Here is a 19,122-nt window from a genome sequence, read left to right on the forward strand (position 1 = left end):
GCACTATTCACAATAGCAAAGACTTGGAATCAACCCAAATGTCCATCAGTGACAGACTGGATTAAGAAAATGTGGCACATATACACCATGGAATATTATGCAGCCATAAAAAAGGATGAGTTTGCGTCCTTTGTAGGGACATGGATGCAGCTGGAAACCATCATTCTTAGCAAACTATCACAAGAACAGAAAACCAAACACCGCATGTTCTCACTCATAGGTGGGAACTGAACAATGAGATCACTTGGACTCAGGAAGGGAAACATCACACATCGGGGCCTATCATGGGGAGGGGGTAGGGGGGAGGGATTACATTGGGAGTTATACCTGATATAAATGATGAATTGATGGGTGCTGACGAGTTGATGGGTGCAGCACACCAACACAGCACAAGTATACATATGTAACAAACCTGCACGTTATGCACATGTACCCTAGAACTTAAAGTATAATAAAAAAAAATATATAAAAAATAAAAAAAAGTAAATTGGAGATAAAAAAAAAAAGAAAATATATTAGGTATATAAAGGCAGACAGAGAGAGGGAGAGTAAGGAAAAAAGAAAGGAATGGCCAAATCTGCATTGTAACAAGAAGAAAGAAATCTCAGCTTCAGCCCATAAGAAACTTCAACTGTGCTAGTGTTTTAGATTTCTAATTCCAGCTACATTATAAACCAGATAGCCAAAATGCTCTCTCTAAAATACAAGATAAATTACTTGTTGTAATTTTTTGTTACTTATTATAATTATTTATTATAATTTTCTAGATGAATACAATTACAACAGTTTTCAATGATTGCTGAGTTCCCTAGAAAGTAAGAAGTATCTCCAAAGGCCAAAACACAAATATATGTACCAAACCTGGAGTACAGTAGGAAATGAGTGTGAGTAACCACTAAAGAACATAAATAGAGAGAATAACTTCTAAATCAGTAAGGGGAAAAAAAGAATAAGGAAATTTAAACAAACCAATCCAAAAAAAGACCTAAAGATGAGGAGTGGCAGTTTTGGGGAGAAGTATAGGAAAGGCAGGACAATAGAAGACACAACATAAGATAATAAGGACAATTTAAAATAGATCAGTATATTACCAGAAAGGGGTCCTGATCCAGACCCCAAGAGAGGGTTCTTGGACCTTGTGCAAGAAAGAATTTGGGGCAAGTCCATGGAATGAAGTGAAAGCAAATTTATTAAGAAAGTAAAGAAATAAAAAAATAACTACTGCATAGGCAGAGGAGTGGCATGGACTGCTTGACTAAGAACACCCATAATTATTTCTTGATTATATGCTAAACAAGAAGTGGATTATTCGTGAGTTTTCAGGGAAAGGGCTAGGCAATTCCCAGAATTGAAGGTTCTTCTCCTTTTCAGACTATATAGGGAAACTTCTGGACATTGCCATGGCATTTGCAAACTGTCATGGTACTGGTGGGAGTGTCTTTTAGCATGCTAATGAATTATAATTAGCATATAATGAGCAATGAGGGTGACAAGAGTTCACTTTCATCACCATCTTGGTTGTGGTGGATTTGGGCCAGCTTCTTTATTGAAACCTAATTTATCAGCAAGGTCTCTGTTACCTGTATCTTGTGCCAACCTCCTATTTCGTCCTGTGACTTAGAATGCTTAACCTCCTGGGAAGGCAGCCCAGTAGGTCACAGCCTTATTTTACCCAGCCCCTTTTCAAGATAGAGTCACTCTGGTTCAAATACCTCTGACAAATATGTGCAGTAAATTAATGTGAACTAAACTCACATGCTAATAGAGATCGTCAATTAAAACTAGTCAGAATAAGCTTTAAAGCAAAAGACATTTTAGAGAAAAAGGTCACCATTTAAAGATAAAATTTTGATTCACGATTGTCAAAAGACAAAATTACAACAAATTTATTTTAACTATTTTAATTGGCTTTAATTTGCGATTCTAGAATCAGGTAACACCTCAATTCTATAAAATAGAATGAATGTTCTGATGAGCTGAGCAAAAGAGGTTGGCTTCATAGGCAGAAAGGGGCTGAAGAAAGCAGAAACAGAACAAAAATGGATTGGTCATTTCAAAGTCACTTTCCTTGTAAAGGTTAAAGTAGAGGGGACTTCCTTACCAAGCTGGATAAAACTGGCTTGTTTGGGGATTTAGCTATCTCTCTTTCTCTCTCTCCTGATTTCTTAGAATGGCAGATAAACAACTTAGTTTCACTTTGGTGACATAGAACTTCAGCATGAGTCATTCCATTTGGGTTTGGTCTGTTTGGCCTAGAGCAGGAGTTTAGTCCAAACCAATGGCCTCCTATAAATTTTATTTACTACCATCAAGATATTCCAATTCTAAATGTGTATGCACCCAATAAAATACTTACAATCTTCAAAGAAAATCATAAAGCAAAAATTGATAGAAGGAGGAGAAAGTGGCCAATATATCATCAAAGTGTGAGACACCAAACATAACTATTGACAGGTCAAGTAACCAAAAACAATAAACATATAAAAGATTTGATAACTCAAATAACAAGCTTGATTTCATGGGTACAAATAGAATCTTGCACCCAAGGATTAGAAACTGCCCATTTTTCTTAATCACTCATAGAAAGACTACTAAAAGTGATCATTTTCTAGGCCCAAAACTAGTTTCAATAAATTCCACAGCCTTGTTATCACACAACTCACATTCTCTGACTATAAATATTAATCCATCAAGTCTGCTCTGCTCATTTAGACTGAAGCATTCTCACTCAAAACCAAAGCTCCAGCAATCCTATTACCAACCGTCAGGGACACAGGTTGCCACCTTTGCAATGAAAATGCTTTTAAAAGTAGCTTCTTTACTTATCTTTTTAGATAATTTGCATATGTCAATTATTCATATACTTATCCTAACAGTTTTTTTAACATCAACTTCTCCTTCTATTGCTTCATATTACCCTTTGATCTTGTAAGCCAAGTTTTTGCAATAATTACCTAAAGTATTTTTTTAACTTAACCCTTGTGATGGTCCTGGTGACCTATAAATTGAAGGTTGCTTATTAGGCCTTTGGATTTGCAAATTTTGCCCTAATTAGAATTACGCAGCAGACTGTGGGGCGTAAATGGAACACTGTGAACATTTAAAATAAGTCAAGTTTATTATTATTCCATTAATTCTCATCAGAACAGCAATTTCTATTCATTTCAATAGAAGTTTTATTTTATTTATATTGAGCAAATGACATCCTTCTTTAAACTGTAAGATTTGACAAAGAATGCAAATGTTTAGTTCAAAAGGAGAACACAAGTGAGTACCTATGGTTATGTGATACTTAAAAATGTTCCCAGTGTACTTTTGTCCACATATATCCCAATTTTATTTATTTTCTGACATAAATTTTCCAATGCGCACAAATTTTCTGAACAAATCCATGGTCCCAATCCCTAATGTATCTTTTCCTTGAAAAAAAAGAAAAGCAAACAAGGCTGTCATGGGAATTATTGACTTTAACTGAGGTAAGGAAGGAATCAGAATTACTATACCATAGTGCTAGAAAAATTTAGGCAATCTACCTTCTTAATTTTACAGATGAAGACTATGAGACTTAGGTAGATGAAAATATTTATTCAGGGTGCCCTAGATACCTCATAGCTGAGGTCAGACAATGGCAGAGAGAGAGAAGGAAAGGGAGAGGGAGGGGGAGGGGAAGAGGAAGGAAAGGGGAAGAGGGAGAGGGAGAAGGGAGGAGGGTGGTGGGGGGGATATTTATATTACAATTCCTGGAGAGTCACCCTTGAGATATAACAACAAGAACAAAAAAAACCCAGAGCAAAGAATCGGGGGATCAGAAGGAAGTGAAGGGCAGTGAGCAGCATGACAAGGGAGAGTTCAGAAGGCGATTCAACAGATGTGTTCACAGATATAGTCTTCCTACATTCTCATCTCAGCAAGTCTAGATATGCATTCACTCATCCACTCCAGTCATTCAACAAATATAGTGAATTCCTATTGTGTGCTACTAGGCCCATAAATACCTACCTTTGTAGCACTTACATTCTAACAAGACCGTTCTCCCTCATAGCCAGTGCTTCCAGAAATAAGTTTACAGAAACCAGGAACTAAGATGGATTGAGGTAATTAGGAAAGTCCACACAGAAAGATAAGTATAGAAGGGGTACTTTTAAAAGTTGCATATCCCACTACAGATTCACCACAATGGCTAAAATTTAAAAGACTGACAATACCAAAGACTGGGATAATGACAATGCCAGGTGTTAGGGTAACATGGGGTTACTGGAACTCTCACATATTGTTAGAGGGAATGTGAAATGATAAAACCATATTGGAAAAAGATCTGACAGTTTATTTTACAACTAAACACACCTACCTTACAACTCAAAAATTCAAACGTAGGTATTTTACCCAAGAGTAATGAAAATATATGTTAACAGAATAAAACTTGTTCGAGAATTTTCATAGAAGCTCTATTCATCAAGACCAAAAACTTGAGGCAGCCTAGGTATTCATCCGTAGGTGGATAAATAAACAAACTGTGGTATAAACATCTAATGAATACTATGCAGCAATACAAAGGTATAAATTACCAATACACAACATGAATAACTCTCAAAAGCATACTGAGTAAAAGACATCTTATACAGAAGCATATATACTGTATGATTTCATTTATATGAAATTCAAAAACAGGCAGACTTATCCATGGTAGAAAAAAAATAGAACAGGTGATTGCCTCTGGCGCATTTGAATAAGGATTGATGGAAAAGAATTGAGAGAACTTTCTAAAGTGATGGCAAGGCTGTATGTCTTAATATGTGTTTTGGTTACACAGGTATATGCATTTGTCAAAATTTATTAAATGATACAAAAATCAGTAGCATTTCTACACACTAACAATAAACTATCTGAAAAGGAAATTAAGCATCAAAAAGAATAAAATATTTGGAATAAACTTAACCAAAAGGGTGTGAGACTTGTATACTGAAAACTGCAAAATGTTGATGAAAAAAATTAAAGTAGAAACTAATAAATCAAAAGACATCTGTATTCAAGGGCTAGAATAATTAATATTGTTAAAATGTCCCAACTACTCACAATGATCTACAGATTCAATGCAATCCCTATCAAAATCTCAATGATTTTTCACAGGAACATAAAAAAAATGCAAAAGTTCATATGGAACCACAAAAGACTCCGAATAGCTAACGTAATTTTGAGCAAAAAGGACAAAGTTAAAGGCATCCCACTTCCTGATTTCAAAACATATCACAGAGCTACCATAATAAAAACAGTATGAAACTGGCATAAAAACACACATATGGTCCAATGAAACAGAATAGAGAGCCCAGAAATAAATGAATACATAGATGGTCAACTGCCTGTCCAAGGGTGCTAAGGATATGCAATGAGGAAAGACAGTCTCTTCAATAAATTGTACCAGGAAAATTGGATATCCACAAACAAAAAAACAAAATAACTACCATATGACCCAGAAATGCCACTTCTGTGAATATACCCAAAGGTATTGAAATCTGTATCTCAAAGAGATACCTGCACTCTCATGTTCATTGCAGCATTGCAACATTATTCGCAATAGCCAAAACATGGAAGGAACCTAAATTTCTCTCAACTAATGAAAGGATAAAGATAATGTGGTAAATATGCACATATATAATGGAATATTATTCAGCCCTTAAAAAGAAAGAAATCCTGCCATTTGTGACAATATAGATAGAGCTGGAGGACATTATGCCTAGCAAAATAAACAAGACACAGAAAGAGAAATACTGTATGACCTCATACGAACTCTCTTATATGTGGAATCTAAAATAGTCAATTTCATAGTAGTAGAGAGTAGGATGGGGGTTACAAGGGCCTGGAGGAAAGGGATAATGGGGAAGTGTAAGTCAAGGGGTACAAAACTTCCATTATGCAAAATGAGTAAGTCCTAGAAATCTACTGTATGGGCCGGGCGCGGTGGCTCAAGCCTGTAATCCCAGCACGTTGGGAGGCCGAGACGGGTGGATCACGAGGTCAGGAGATCGAGACCATCCTGGCTAACACGGTGAAACCCCGTCTCTACTAAAAATACAAAAACTAGCCGGGCGAGGTGGCAGGCGCCTGTAGTCCCAGCTACTCAGGAGGCTGAGGCAGGAGAATGGCGTAAACCCGGGAGGCGGAGCTTGCAGTGAGCTGAGATCTGGCCACTGTACTCCAGTCCGGGCGACAGAGCGAGACTCCGCCTCAAAAAAAAAAAAAAAAAAAAAGAAATCTACTGTATGGCATAATGCCTATAGATAATACTATACTTTCTTTAAATTCACCAAATGGTCCTACTTAACATGAGTCTTTTTTTTCTTTTTTCTTTTCTTTTCTTTTCTTTTTTTTTTTTTTTTTTGAGACAGGGTCTCACTCTGTCGCCCAGGCTGGAGTGCAGTGGCACAATCTTGGCTCACTGCAAACTCCGCCTTCCAGGTTCAAGTGATTCTCCTGCCTCAACTTTCCTGAGTAGCTGGGATTACAGGCACCCACCACCATACCCAGCTAATTTTTGTATTTTTAGTAGATACGGGGTTTCACCATGTTGGCCAGACTGGTCTCGAACTCCCAAGCTCAGGTGATCCACCCACCTCAGCCTACCAAAGTGCTGGGATTAAGGCGTGAGCCGCCATGCCCGGCCTCATTAGTGTTTTAACTGTATATTCAAAATAAAACATAACTCTAAACAAATACTGAACTCAAGTTAACATATATATTCTAAAGTACTGTTTTTAGGAGAAAGTTTCTGGCTGCCTAGAAATTATTTTGAAATACATCCAAAAAATAAGAAGATTTTATTGATAAATAAGTGGAAGAATATGTGATGAAGCAGGCATAGTAAAACGTTAATGGTAGAATCTAGGTAGTGGGCATATGAGTGTTGACTGTAAAATGAGTGTTCACTGTAAAAATCTTTTAATTTTTCTGTTTGTTTAAAGTGTTTCATAATAAAATATTGGGGGAAATTACATGTCATGTTTGTTTCACATAGGAAGACTTTCTATTTTCATACTAAATATTTTTTATGGCTGTATGTCAAATTCTGCCTTACTGCTTTAACTTGAAATATGCCTAAGTATATGTGTGTGTGTGTGTATATATATATATATATCAGTGTTATATAGTTGATGCATTATGTAGTTAATAGTTAGATAGTTCATGTATTAATCCAGCCAGATAGAATCTCTTTGAAAAGATCTATCTGACTGGGATGTACATATTAGAGATTGACGCACTTGACTAATTAAGCTAATCTTAGGAAATCAATAAGATGCCATCTAATTAAATTACAAATCTTACCTTTGGTTATGCATGTCTAGCTGTAAGATGTGACTGAGAAAAGAATCCTAAAATAAATCTCAAAGCATCAGGGCAGAAAACTTCCAATTAACATAGCAGACTATTTAATATACAAAAAAAATTAGTTCAAGCCAAACCCTTGAGATTTGGAAAATCCATTCCAAAATTTCACACTTGATTGTTATTTTTTAACATCATAAAAAAGAAAATGGGAGAAAGTAATTCTTATGTTTGTTCCTGTTAAAGTAGGACAAACTTTTGAGTGACTTTGGAGGGGACAGTAGTCCCAACACTTATCATGGAATTGACCATGTTGGGAGAGAATCTTGTTTCTCTTCACTCTTGGGTAATGTCAGGTTTAATAAATTTCCTTAATTTAAAGAGACCCACAGGTCCAAAACCTGTGACCAAAATAAATCAGGTAATAGGAAATTATAAATTGGAATTTGAAAAGTTAAAATGCAATCCATAAAATTAATTCCATACTTCTTCAAAGGTGGTTCTCTTTGACATCCAAGTTCACTATACATATTAGTAAGTCCAAGGAAGCCTGCCTAGAAAAAAATTACACAGTGGTAACATTTTTATTCCTCTTGGACATAGCGATTTTCAGCACTACCAAAGGTTAATTTTTTTCTGTTCCTGTAATAAGGAACTAGGTTAAAAAAAAAAAAAAAAAAAAAAAAAAGAGGTCCTATGTCCTTCAAAAGGTATTGAATTTCAAATGAGTGATTTCTTTCTAGATCTGTTTTTGTTTGAATATTAACTTCAACTGCAGTTTGTTTCTTCCTTTGTAAACCTCAACTTCTTACTATTTGAAGATCTTAAAATCTCAAAGTATTTTTACAAGAAAAGACCACCGTTGTTCCAAGATTAATGCCCAGTTACCCAAAGTGCTAATGTGGCATACCTAGATAAGAAATAAAAGCTTGACTAGGGCAGGATTCTGTGAAAAGTACACCTTTTCTGTGTCTGTACAAGATGCTGAAATAGCTAGTTGGAACACACGAAATCTAAATGTCCCTCTATAACAAAACCTGGAGACATTCTTTATATAAATGACTTTTTAAACGGATTCACTGGTAATGCCTGATACAGACCACATAGGAGATATGTAGAATTACCAAATAGTATGTCTAGCTGCACAAGAATTCTGAAATATATATACAGATGTCTTCAACTTCTGATGGGGTTATATCACAATAAGCCTATCGGGAAAATATTGTAAGCCAAAAATGCAATTAATACACCTAACCTACCAAACATCATAGCTTAGCCTAGCCTAACTTAAATGTGCTCAGAACACTTACGTTAGTCTACAGTTTGGCAAAATCATCTAATACAAAGCCTAGTTTCTAATAAATTATTGACTATCTCATAATTTATTGAACACCATACTAAAAGTGAAAAACAGAATGGTTGTATGAGTATTCAAAGTATGGTTTCTACTGAATGGATATTGCTTTTATGCCATCATAAAATCAAACCATAGTAGGTAAAGGACTCTCTGGCTAGCTAAGTGAATGTTATACATTCTTTACTAATCTTTATCATATTCTTTTCTCGTCCTCTTCCTATCTGGTCTGTAATGACCCCAGCCTCTTCATTTGCAATTGTTCAAGTACAGAATTTTATCAAGTACATTTCTGAGCATACTTGATTTTCTTCAATACCAAATTTCTAGTTCAGTTGCCCATTACAATCAACAGTAATTTCCCTATTAAGATGGATCTCAGCTCTCCTCTGTCTCTGCCATGGTTTACATATTCAATTACATAATAATATGTGGGTGAAAATAGAAGAGATATTCATCTGTTCTGTTTTGCATTCATAAAACAATTGGATCTAAACTATAGAAGGTTCTCCCATCTGCATAAATACATTTGATCTCTAAAATATTCCCACAAATCAATAGCGTGGTAGTTTAAAACAGCCTCAAATTTTTTGCTGATTCTCTCATTGAGAGGTGGATTCAAATGTCTCTTCCCTTGAACCTGGTTTGGCCTTAGTGACTTGCCTGACAAATATAATGTGGCAACTATAAGACTATATAGGGCTTCTGAGTTATAGGAAACCTGGCAGCTACCACTTGGGCTGCTATTGCTCTGGGGAAACTGGCTCTCATGTAAAATCCGTCTACCTTCAGACGTCCATGCTGTGAGGAAGCCCAAGCTAGTCACATTGAGAGACTGAATGATAAAAGATACCCAGTCACCCCAACTGTTCCAATCTTCCCAGCTCAGGCTCAGACATGTGAGGTAAGGAGCTACCTTGGGCATTCCAAAAGGACATAATGTGGAAAGGAACAGAGGAACCTGGCCAACTGTCAGAATCAAAGTTTCAGATATTTGACCTCAATTGAATCTTTCCAGATATCTCCAGCCATTCAAGTCATACCAGCTGAGGGCCCAGTCATCATGGAATGTAAATGAGTCATCTCTGTTGGGCTTTGCACAAAATTCTGACCCATAAAACTGTAAGCCTAATAAAATGGTGGTTATTTAAACCACCAAATTTTGGTAACAGCTAGTAAACACCCTCCTTGGGATTGTTTCATCATTTCACAGTGTTTATTAAGAAGTTTACATTAGCACACATGGCGTTTGCCAGTGCTGTCTATAGAAAGAAAATCTTGATTAGTAGGAAATTTGTTATAATTTAATAGTATTCTATTCTCCCAAGAATAGTGGTCTTTCAGCGATACAGAAAAAAAGCAAAATGTGTATCTTCTGTTTTCACAGGTATCTGAGATGTTATTATTGGGCAGTTCGAACTTTAATTACCATTGGTGGCCTTCCAGAACCACAAACTTTATTTGAAATTGTTTTCAACTCTTGAATTTTTTTTCTGGGGTTTTGTGTTCAGCAGTTTAATTGGTCAGGTAAGTTGAGTATGAATCACTGAATACACAGTGCTGTCATTTTGAAAGACTAAGAAGTCTTTATAAACTTTATGGAGGAAAATTAAAATCTGTCTGGTTCTTCTTTTTTTTTGAACTAACTTTCTTCTATTTTAATGAGTTGAAGGAGGATGTGATTAGATCAACAGTGCTTTTCCGTTTTTAAGCCATTAAATCTATCAAAAGACTGTCAGCAAAGAGCATTAGTTTGAACTCTCAGAGAAAGTTGTTTCTAAGTTAACTTTTTACTTGGACCCCAATGAAAACCATTAAAATCTCTTTTATTTACTTAAATTTCAACTATTTTTATAAAATCACTGGGTTATAATCGACTTCAGAGGTTATTTAAACCAGAGGCTACAAAATACCATATAAAATAATTAATAAGTTATTCTTTCACAAATGTTTACTATAGCATCTCCTTGTACTTATTCTCAAAAAAGTCAGTCTAGTAAGAAATTAAATACATAAATTATATTGAAGATAGTTGGCACTGACAAAGGATAGAGCCCACATTTTTTTTTCTTTTTCTTTTCTTTTTTTGTTTGTTTTTTTTTTTTTTTTTTNGTGAATGTTATACATTCTTTACTAATCTTTATCATATTCTTTTCTCGTCCTCTTCCTATCTGGTCTGTAATGACCCCAGCCTCTTCATTTGCAATTGTTCAAGTACAGAATTTTTATCAAGTACATTTCTGAGCATACTTGATTTTCTTCAATACCAAATTTCTAGTTCAGTTGCCCATTACAATCAACAGTAATTTCCCTATTAAGATGGATCTCAGCTCTCCTCTGTCTCTGCCATGGTTTACATATTCAATTACATAATAATATGTGGGTGAAAAATAGAAGAGATATTCATCTGTTCTGTTTTGCATTCATAAAAACAATTGGATCTAAACTATAGAAGGTTCTCCCATCTGCATAAATACATTTGATCTCTAAAATATTCCCACAAATCAATAGCGTGGTAGTTTAAAAACAGCCTCAAATTTTTTGCTGATTCTCTCATTGAGAGGTGGATTCAAATGTCTCTTCCCTTGAACCTGGTTTGGCCTTAGTGACTTGCCTGACAAATATAATGTGGCAACTATAAGACTATATAGGGCTTCTGAGTTATAGGAAACCTGGCAGCTACCACTTGGGCTGCTATTGCTCTGGGGGAAACTGGCTCTCATGTAAAAATCCGTCTACCTTCAGACGTCCATGCTGTGAGGAAGCCCAAGCTAGTCACATTGAGAGACTGAATGATAAAAGATACCCAGTCACCCCCAACTGTTCCAATCTTCCCAGCTCAGGCTCAGACATGTGAGGTAAGGAGCTACCTTGGGCATTCCAAAAGGACATAATGTGGAAAGGAACAGAGGAACCTGGCCAACTGTCAGAATCAAAGTTTCAGATATTTGACCTCAATTGAATCTTTCCAGATATCTCCAGCCATTCAAGTCATACCAGCTGAGGGCCCAGTCATCATGGAATGTAAATGAGTCATCTCTGTTGGGCTTTGCACAAAATTCTGACCCATAAAACTGTAAGCCTAATAAAAATGGTGGTTATTTAAACCACCAAATTTTGGTAACAGCTAGTAAACACCCTCCTTGGGATTGTTTCATCATTTCACAGTGTTTATTAAGAAGTTTACATTAGCACACATGGCGTTTGCCAGTGCTGTCTATAGAAAGAAAATCTTGATTAGTAGGAAATTTGTTATAATTTAATAGTATTCTATTCTCCCAAGAATAGTGGTCTTTCAGCGATACAGAAAAAAAGCAAAATGTGTATCTTCTGTTTTCACAGGTATCTGAGATGTTATTATTGGGCAGTTCGAACTTTAATTACCATTGGTGGCCTTCCAGAACCACAAACTTTATTTGAAATTGTTTTTCAACTCTTGAATTTTTTTTCTGGGGTTTTTGTGTTCAGCAGTTTAATTGGTCAGGTAAGTTGAGTATGAATCACTGAATACACAGTGCTGTCATTTTTGAAAGACTAAGAAGTCTTTATAAACTTTATGGAGGAAAAATTAAAATCTGTCTGGTTCTTCTTTTTTTTTGAACTAACTTTCTTCTATTTTAATGAGTTGAAGGAGGATGTGATTAGATCAACAGTGCTTTTCCGTTTTTAAGCCATTAAATCTATCAAAAGACTGTCAGCAAAGAGCATTAGTTTGAACTCTCAGAGAAAGTTGTTTCTAAGTTAACTTTTTACTTGGACCCCAATGAAAACCATTAAAATCTCTTTTATTTACTTAAATTTCAACTATTTTTATAAAATCACTGGGTTATAATCGACTTCAGAGGTTATTTAAACCAGAGGCTACAAAATACCATATAAAATAATTAATAAGTTATTCTTTCACAAATGTTTACTATAGCATCTCCTTGTACTTATTCTCAAAAAAGTCAGTCTAGTAAGAAATTAAATACATAAATTATATTGAAGATAGTTGGCACTGACAAAGGATAGAGCCCACATTTTTTTTTCTTTTCTTTTCTTTTTTTGTTTGTTTTTTTTTTTTTTTTTTTTTTTTTTTGAGACAGGGTCTTGCTCTGCACTCAAGCTGGGGAGTAGTGGCACAAACATGGCTCACTACAGCCTCAGCCTCCTGGGCTCAAGGGGTCTACCCACCCGAGCCTCCCAAGTAGCTGCAACTACAGTTGCACCCCACTACACCCAGCTAATTTTTTTTGTAGGACAGGTGGATAGTGGCCTGAATGTAAGAGCCCATGTCAGAATCTGATGCAGAAGGCAGTTGGGATATGAGTTCCAGATTAGTTAGTTTACATATGGAAGACACACTCTCAGGAGATTTGGCCACCATCTCTAGTAATTACCTAACCCTGGGAGAAACAAGCAAGGCCTCGGGCAGCAAGTTCCCTGATATTGACATATCAAAACATAGAAAATAAAACAGGTTAATACAGATACACAGGGATATGGCAGCTCCAGCCTTAACATGTTAATGGAATACAGAGAGGGGTAGTAAAGGAAACTCTATGTAGAAAATATTTAGGTTTAGGAAGATGAACACTAAGAGCTAAAAATTGTAAGTATAAAATATCATTATCTTCATGGCTGGGGAGATTATATTAACAATGTTTAAAACAGGAAGCTGGTTTGAGAGATTCTAAATTCAAATCCATTTGAATATAAATTGCAAAAATCACATTATTTTTTAATTTCTCATAAAATCAATGTTAAGGTGTCATATCACAGTCAATGTTTTCTCTATTTTACAGATGAGAAAACTACAGTTTAAAGAGATTAAGTGGCATCCCTGATTCATACATGTAGTTCATACGGTCATATGGTAGAACTATATATAACAACACTGATAAAAACAGTAAAATTTAACATGTATTGAGCACTTACTGTGTGCAAGGCGATTTTCACATCAAGACTAAAATACTATTTCTAGCACCAGTTCAATTATCTTGCCACTCAAAGTGTAATCTTTGGACAAGCAGCAGCAGCAGCACTTGAGAAATTCAGAGTTCAGGCCCCACCTGAGACTAATGAGTCAGAACTTGCATTTTAACAAAATCGTCAAGTGATTCATATACACACGAATGTTTGAAAAGCGCTGTTTTATACACCACACCACATCTGCTTTTAAATTGGATTCGAGGTTCCAACAGGAACGAGAAGGAATACCAAGTCACTAAAAATGTGGTAGTAGAGCACAAGAGAAAGATTGAGGCTAGAGATACAGATGTGTGCCTCGAACTCTCACAGTGAATAAAAGATGCTAAGCAAGGGAACAGATAGAAATAAAAGTTTAAAAGCCTGGGACAAAAAAACAAAAACAAAAAAAACAAAAGCAAAACCCTCCACTCACTCAAAATTCCCACATAGAGACTATACCCTGGAGCTAATCATGACTTTTTTTTCTTTAAGAGAGAGGGTCTGGCTCTGTTGCTCAGGCTAAGGTGTAGTGGCTTAATCATAGCTCACTGTAGCCTCAAAATCCTGGGCTCAAGCAATCCTCTCACCTCAGCCTCCCGGGTATCTGGCACTACAGGTGCATGGCATCATGCCTGGCTAATTCTTTTCTTCATTTATTTTTTGTAGAAACAGAGTCTCACTATGTTGCCCAGGCTGGTCTTGATCTCCTGGCCTCAAGTGATTCTCCCACCTCATCTCTCAAAATGCTGACATTACAGACATGAGCCACTGCACCCAGCTAATCATCACATTTTAACTGCAATATTCTATTTTCTGACACAACTCACAAAAACGGACATTTTTCTTCCTCTCATCCTCTCACATACTTCCCTAGCCTGGAATCCATCATAGAATATACATCCTCCTCAACTCCTACAACAACAAAACCCAACATTGCTGAAGGATATCACACAACCCATTCAAATTACTGTCACTACAAATTCTTGGAGCCTCAACAGCAATCAGTAATGCTTTTAACAGTCCTTGCTTCCCAACTTAACACTCTATTAAATCTCCAAGCCCTCTCCTAACATACCAAGTCCCCCAGCCTTAGGTGACTAGGTAATGTAAGTTATCAGTCAAGAACAGCATGGAAAAGTGAGATCTAGGAATTGAGATTGTTGAGGGATATTTGGAAGAGCCCCTGAGGAGTAAGAGACTGAAAAAGATATATACAGTTGGACTAGCTGCATAGCTCCTCAACAGATAGTTTTAATTTGTAGAAGTTTATTGACTCTAAAAATGGAAACTGAGGAGGGCATCACAATTAAAAAGAACCATTTGAGCTAGACTTCAAAGAATGAGTCGTTTTCCATAAGCAGAAAAGCTCAACAGCTACTAAAATGAACAAGCAAAGTCTTAGGAGTGTGAAAGTGAGGCCGTGGTTTTCCTCCCTATTATAAACCCACAGTCAAAGCATATTTACAGCCACTCACCTCCCTCTATGTGAGAGGAAGAGTCGAGCTATATATCTTTTTTGTGCTGAGACCTTAAAGATCAGCTTTTAACCTAGAGTGGGTTTTTATGGTTGAGTTATAAACATCCAAGAACTAAAACCTGACAGTTTCTTAAGAATTGTCACAGCAGTAGATGATGCTACAGTAATTTCAGCACATTTCAACTTCTGCTGAATACTATGCCTTAAGCATGATGAGATTTGATTTTATCTGTCTAAACAACACAACGGGAAGTACAGAGGTTGCAATTTCATGATGAATTGAGTCTATATAGCCAGCCACACTGGATAATCCATGGAGGATGCATTCAAAGTAAGACTCACCAAAATGGACTAGCCATTCTGCCAGACAATTGCTCAACTTTTATTGCACATTCCTTGCATAAGCACAGCTGTATAATTTTTTCAATGTACACTAACATTTCTGCAGTGAAATACAAGTTTACAGAGAAGATTATATGCAGTCCTATGCATTACATGGCTGAATTCTCACTTGGTTTGTTCTACAGGTCTTATTGTTGTCCTTATTGGATCAGAGAGAGAATATAATTTGCCCAATATTTTATGGAAGTGGGTGATATTAGGATCCAATATCAGTGTATTTAAAGTCAAGTAATATACTGCTGAAAAGTTAAGTCTGGGCAAGAATAAATAAAAATGAATGAATGAATAAAATCAAGTAATCAGGGCATTAGAAGGGAATATATCATGTGGAAAACATGTAATCTGACTTTTATGCACTAATTTCCTCTGCTGGGTGTGGAATAACCATATTTGTGGTTTTAGATGAGAGATGTGATTGGGGCAGCTACAGCCAATCAGAACTACTTCCGCGCCTGCATGGATGATACCATTGCCTACATGAACAATTACTCCATTCCTAAACTTGTGCAAAAGCGAGTGCGGACTTGGTATGAATATACATGGGACTCTCAGCGAATGCTGGGTAAGCATGGCAGATTACTGATTAAATTCCTGTAAACCTTGTCATATGATGAAAATTCTGTAAGGTAGCAGAGACTAACTGGATTTGAACAAAAGGTTGAAAAACAACTAAATGATCCTTAAAGCATTTGTTTAATACTACAGGGTTTTGTTTTGGTTTTTTGTTTTGTTTTGTTTTGTTTTTCCTTAAATATAAAACCATATCTTACTGGTTTTGGAAACCTTGGAAGAGAAAAGGCTAAATTTTAATCAGCATCTTCTGGATGCTGGGTATTACACACATTGTCTCATATAGTCACACATACAAAAAAGGAAGTGGGAAAATTAGGCATTGTCTATCCCTTTTAAGGGAAGAAAATGGAGGCTCCTAACTGAGAAATTTAGCCAAAGACACAGAGCCAGCACATGGTCTAATTAGAACTCAGACCTGCATCTCTTCTCTTCCAAACCCTTGCTCTTACTGCAATATCACTCTCCTACCCAGAACACAGTGCAAGTGGGGGTTAACAATGCCAACCCTCACTCCACAGTCAGAAATCCACATATAACTTTTGAGGTCAGGTGTGGTGGCTCACTCCTATAATCTCAGCATTTTGGGAGGCCGAGGCAGGGAGATCACTTGAGATCAGGAGTTCAGGACCAGACTGGCATGGCAAAACTCTGTCTCTACTAAGAATACAAAAATCAGCAGAGTGTGGTGATGCACCACTACCCTCCAGCCTAGGCAACAGAGCCAGACTCTGCCTCAAAATAAAAGAAAGAAATCCACATATAACTTTTGACTCCCCCAAAACTGAACTACTAATAGCCTACTGTTAACTAGAAGACTTACTGATAATATACACAGTCGATTAACACACATTTTGTATGTTATCTGTATTATATACCATATTCCTACAATAAACTAGAGAAAACAAAATGTTATTAAGAAAATTATAAGGAAAAGAACTCTACTTACTAGTCATTTAGTGACAGTAGATCATCATAAAGGTCTTCATCCTCCTCATCTTCACTGTTGAGTAGGCTGAGGAGGAGGAGAAAAAGGAGTTGACTTTGCTCTCAGGTGTAGCAGAGGTGGAAGAAAACCCTTGTATTAGTGGACCTGTGTAGTTCAAACACGTGTTGTTCAAGGGTCATCTGTACTAATGGAAAGCAGCAACCTTTCAGGCCATTCCCATCCCGCCTCAGGGCACACAGTTGCTTCCACCAGATGCTAAATAATTAATGGTGTCTACCACTACACCACTATACTACTGCAGCTAAAAATAATAGTTACTGAGGGATATAAAATAAGTTTAGGATAATGCACTGCTAGTTGACAATAATGAAACTCAACTTTTAGTTTGTTCTCACCATATGAAAATAGGAATTAGTGCCACTAAGAAGCCAAAAATGCTCCAGAGTGCAAATTACAATGAAATTCTCAAATCACAAAGGTTCCTAAGAGTAGACAGAAACCGCTGGTTATTATGGTAGGATCTTTTCTTCACCTTTCTAACACTCGTAGGAGACTCCAGCCTCGTGTTTAGAATCTCTTCCGGAATGACCAAAACAACATGCCTCTCTCCAGAACATCTGCAGCTACTTGAGGGCATCTGAAGTGGGCAGAAAGAGCAACAAAAGGAGTGGTGCCAGGCTTCTTCCCTCATACCCCTTAGCGAGGGCAGATAATGATTCAACTCCTTGGCTTAGGAGGTAACTAGAGGCAGCCCTCGGAAACAATAAACTGTGTTTATATGGGAAGGATTTTTATGTTTAGAATCTATATTTGAATCAAAATAAGGATGTACTATAACAATTCTTCTCTTTTCTAAGTAATATAAGAAAACATCAAAAAATAATCAACTCTCAGAAACTCTCGGCATTCTAAACGTTAAGAATAGGGAATTTTCTGGAGGGGAACAAAAAGACCCTGGGCCTACTGGAGGGTGGAGGGTGGGCGGAGGGAAAGGATCAGGAAAAACAATGAATAGGTACTAAGCTTAATACCTGGGTGACGAAATAATCTGTACAACAAATCTCCATGACACGAGTTTAACTATATAACAAACTTGCACATGAACCCCTGAACTTCAAATACAAGATTTTAAAAAAGGGAAAAAAAAAGAATAGGCAATTTTGTTTATGGAATATTTTATCAGCCTGAAAGCCCATCATTTAATTCACATGTAGAAAAATCTGTAATATATTCACATTCTTCATCGATAATAAGCAAGTAAATAACAATAATTTGAATTTACTCTCTTAGCACATTTTTTCTTTAGATTTCATCCCAGCTGAGCCACCTATTAATTATGCACAATAGAGCAAGTCACTTACAGCTTCTCGGGGCTTCAGTTCTTTTGTTTTTCTTCTTTCTGCAAAGTAGGAATGAGAACACTTACCCTTGGGGTTGTCACAAGGGTCAAATAAGATAATGGGTGTGACAGAGCTCTGTAAGCTCTCCAGTGCCACATGATGCTTATTATTATTTGCCATCCCTTGAATGCTAAGGCTGGAATCAATAGAATCAGAAAACAAGAACTAGATCCTTTGCCCATGCTAGCTTGTTCACTAGCCTTTGTGCTATGATGATTATGTTTCATATCTAAAGTTTCAGCAAGCATAATGTTCAGGAATTATTCACTACATCATCCAGACTTAAAAATACTTCTTTTCTTGCATAAGCATAATAGTGTTATTGTAATAGGTATGGAGATCCAATAGAAGTCATGAAAATATAGAATCTGATGCATGTAATTATGTATAAAAAGTGTTTGCATTTTGTTTCCTTTATTTTTAAAATTTTTCTACTTGTACCTTGGCAACTTATTTCATTAATTATTCTGCATCGGGGTTTGATGCGTTTATCTTTACAAAGATGAGTCCGATTTGCTTAAGACCCTGCCGACTACGGTCCAGTTAGCCCTCGCCATTGATGTGAACTTCGCCATCATCAGCAAAGTCGACTTGTTCAAGGCAAGTGCTTTTACAATTAATAGAAAGACACTGTATCTATTTTTCTGTGGAATCTAAGCTCTTGATTTATACAGCATTTATGGGTTTTTTTTTTTTTTTTTTT

The 19,122-nt window shown here is 36.4% G+C and overlaps 1 protein-coding gene across 2 annotated transcripts in view; it reads left to right on the plus strand.

Moving 5' to 3' along the window:
* Positions 1–19,122, plus strand: part of CNGB3 (cyclic nucleotide gated channel subunit beta 3) — a 165,064-nt gene that overhangs the window by 97,979 nt on the left and 47,963 nt on the right. For both annotated transcript variants that reach the window (XM_017875191.1, XM_017875192.1), the window contains 3 exons: positions 12,014–12,155; positions 15,903–16,062; positions 18,922–19,019. In XM_017875191.1, the coding sequence (XP_017730680.1) occupies positions 12,014–12,155; positions 15,903–16,062; positions 18,922–19,019 (400 nt within the window). The remainder of the gene's footprint in view (positions 1–12,013; positions 12,156–15,902; positions 16,063–18,921; positions 19,020–19,122) is intronic.

The sequence above is a fragment of the Rhinopithecus bieti genome, unplaced genomic scaffold (assembly GCF_001698545.2).
Source record: "Rhinopithecus bieti isolate Rb0 unplaced genomic scaffold, ASM169854v2 scaffold_9656, whole genome shotgun sequence".
NCBI classification, from domain to species: Eukaryota; Metazoa; Chordata; class Mammalia; order Primates; family Cercopithecidae; genus Rhinopithecus; species Rhinopithecus bieti.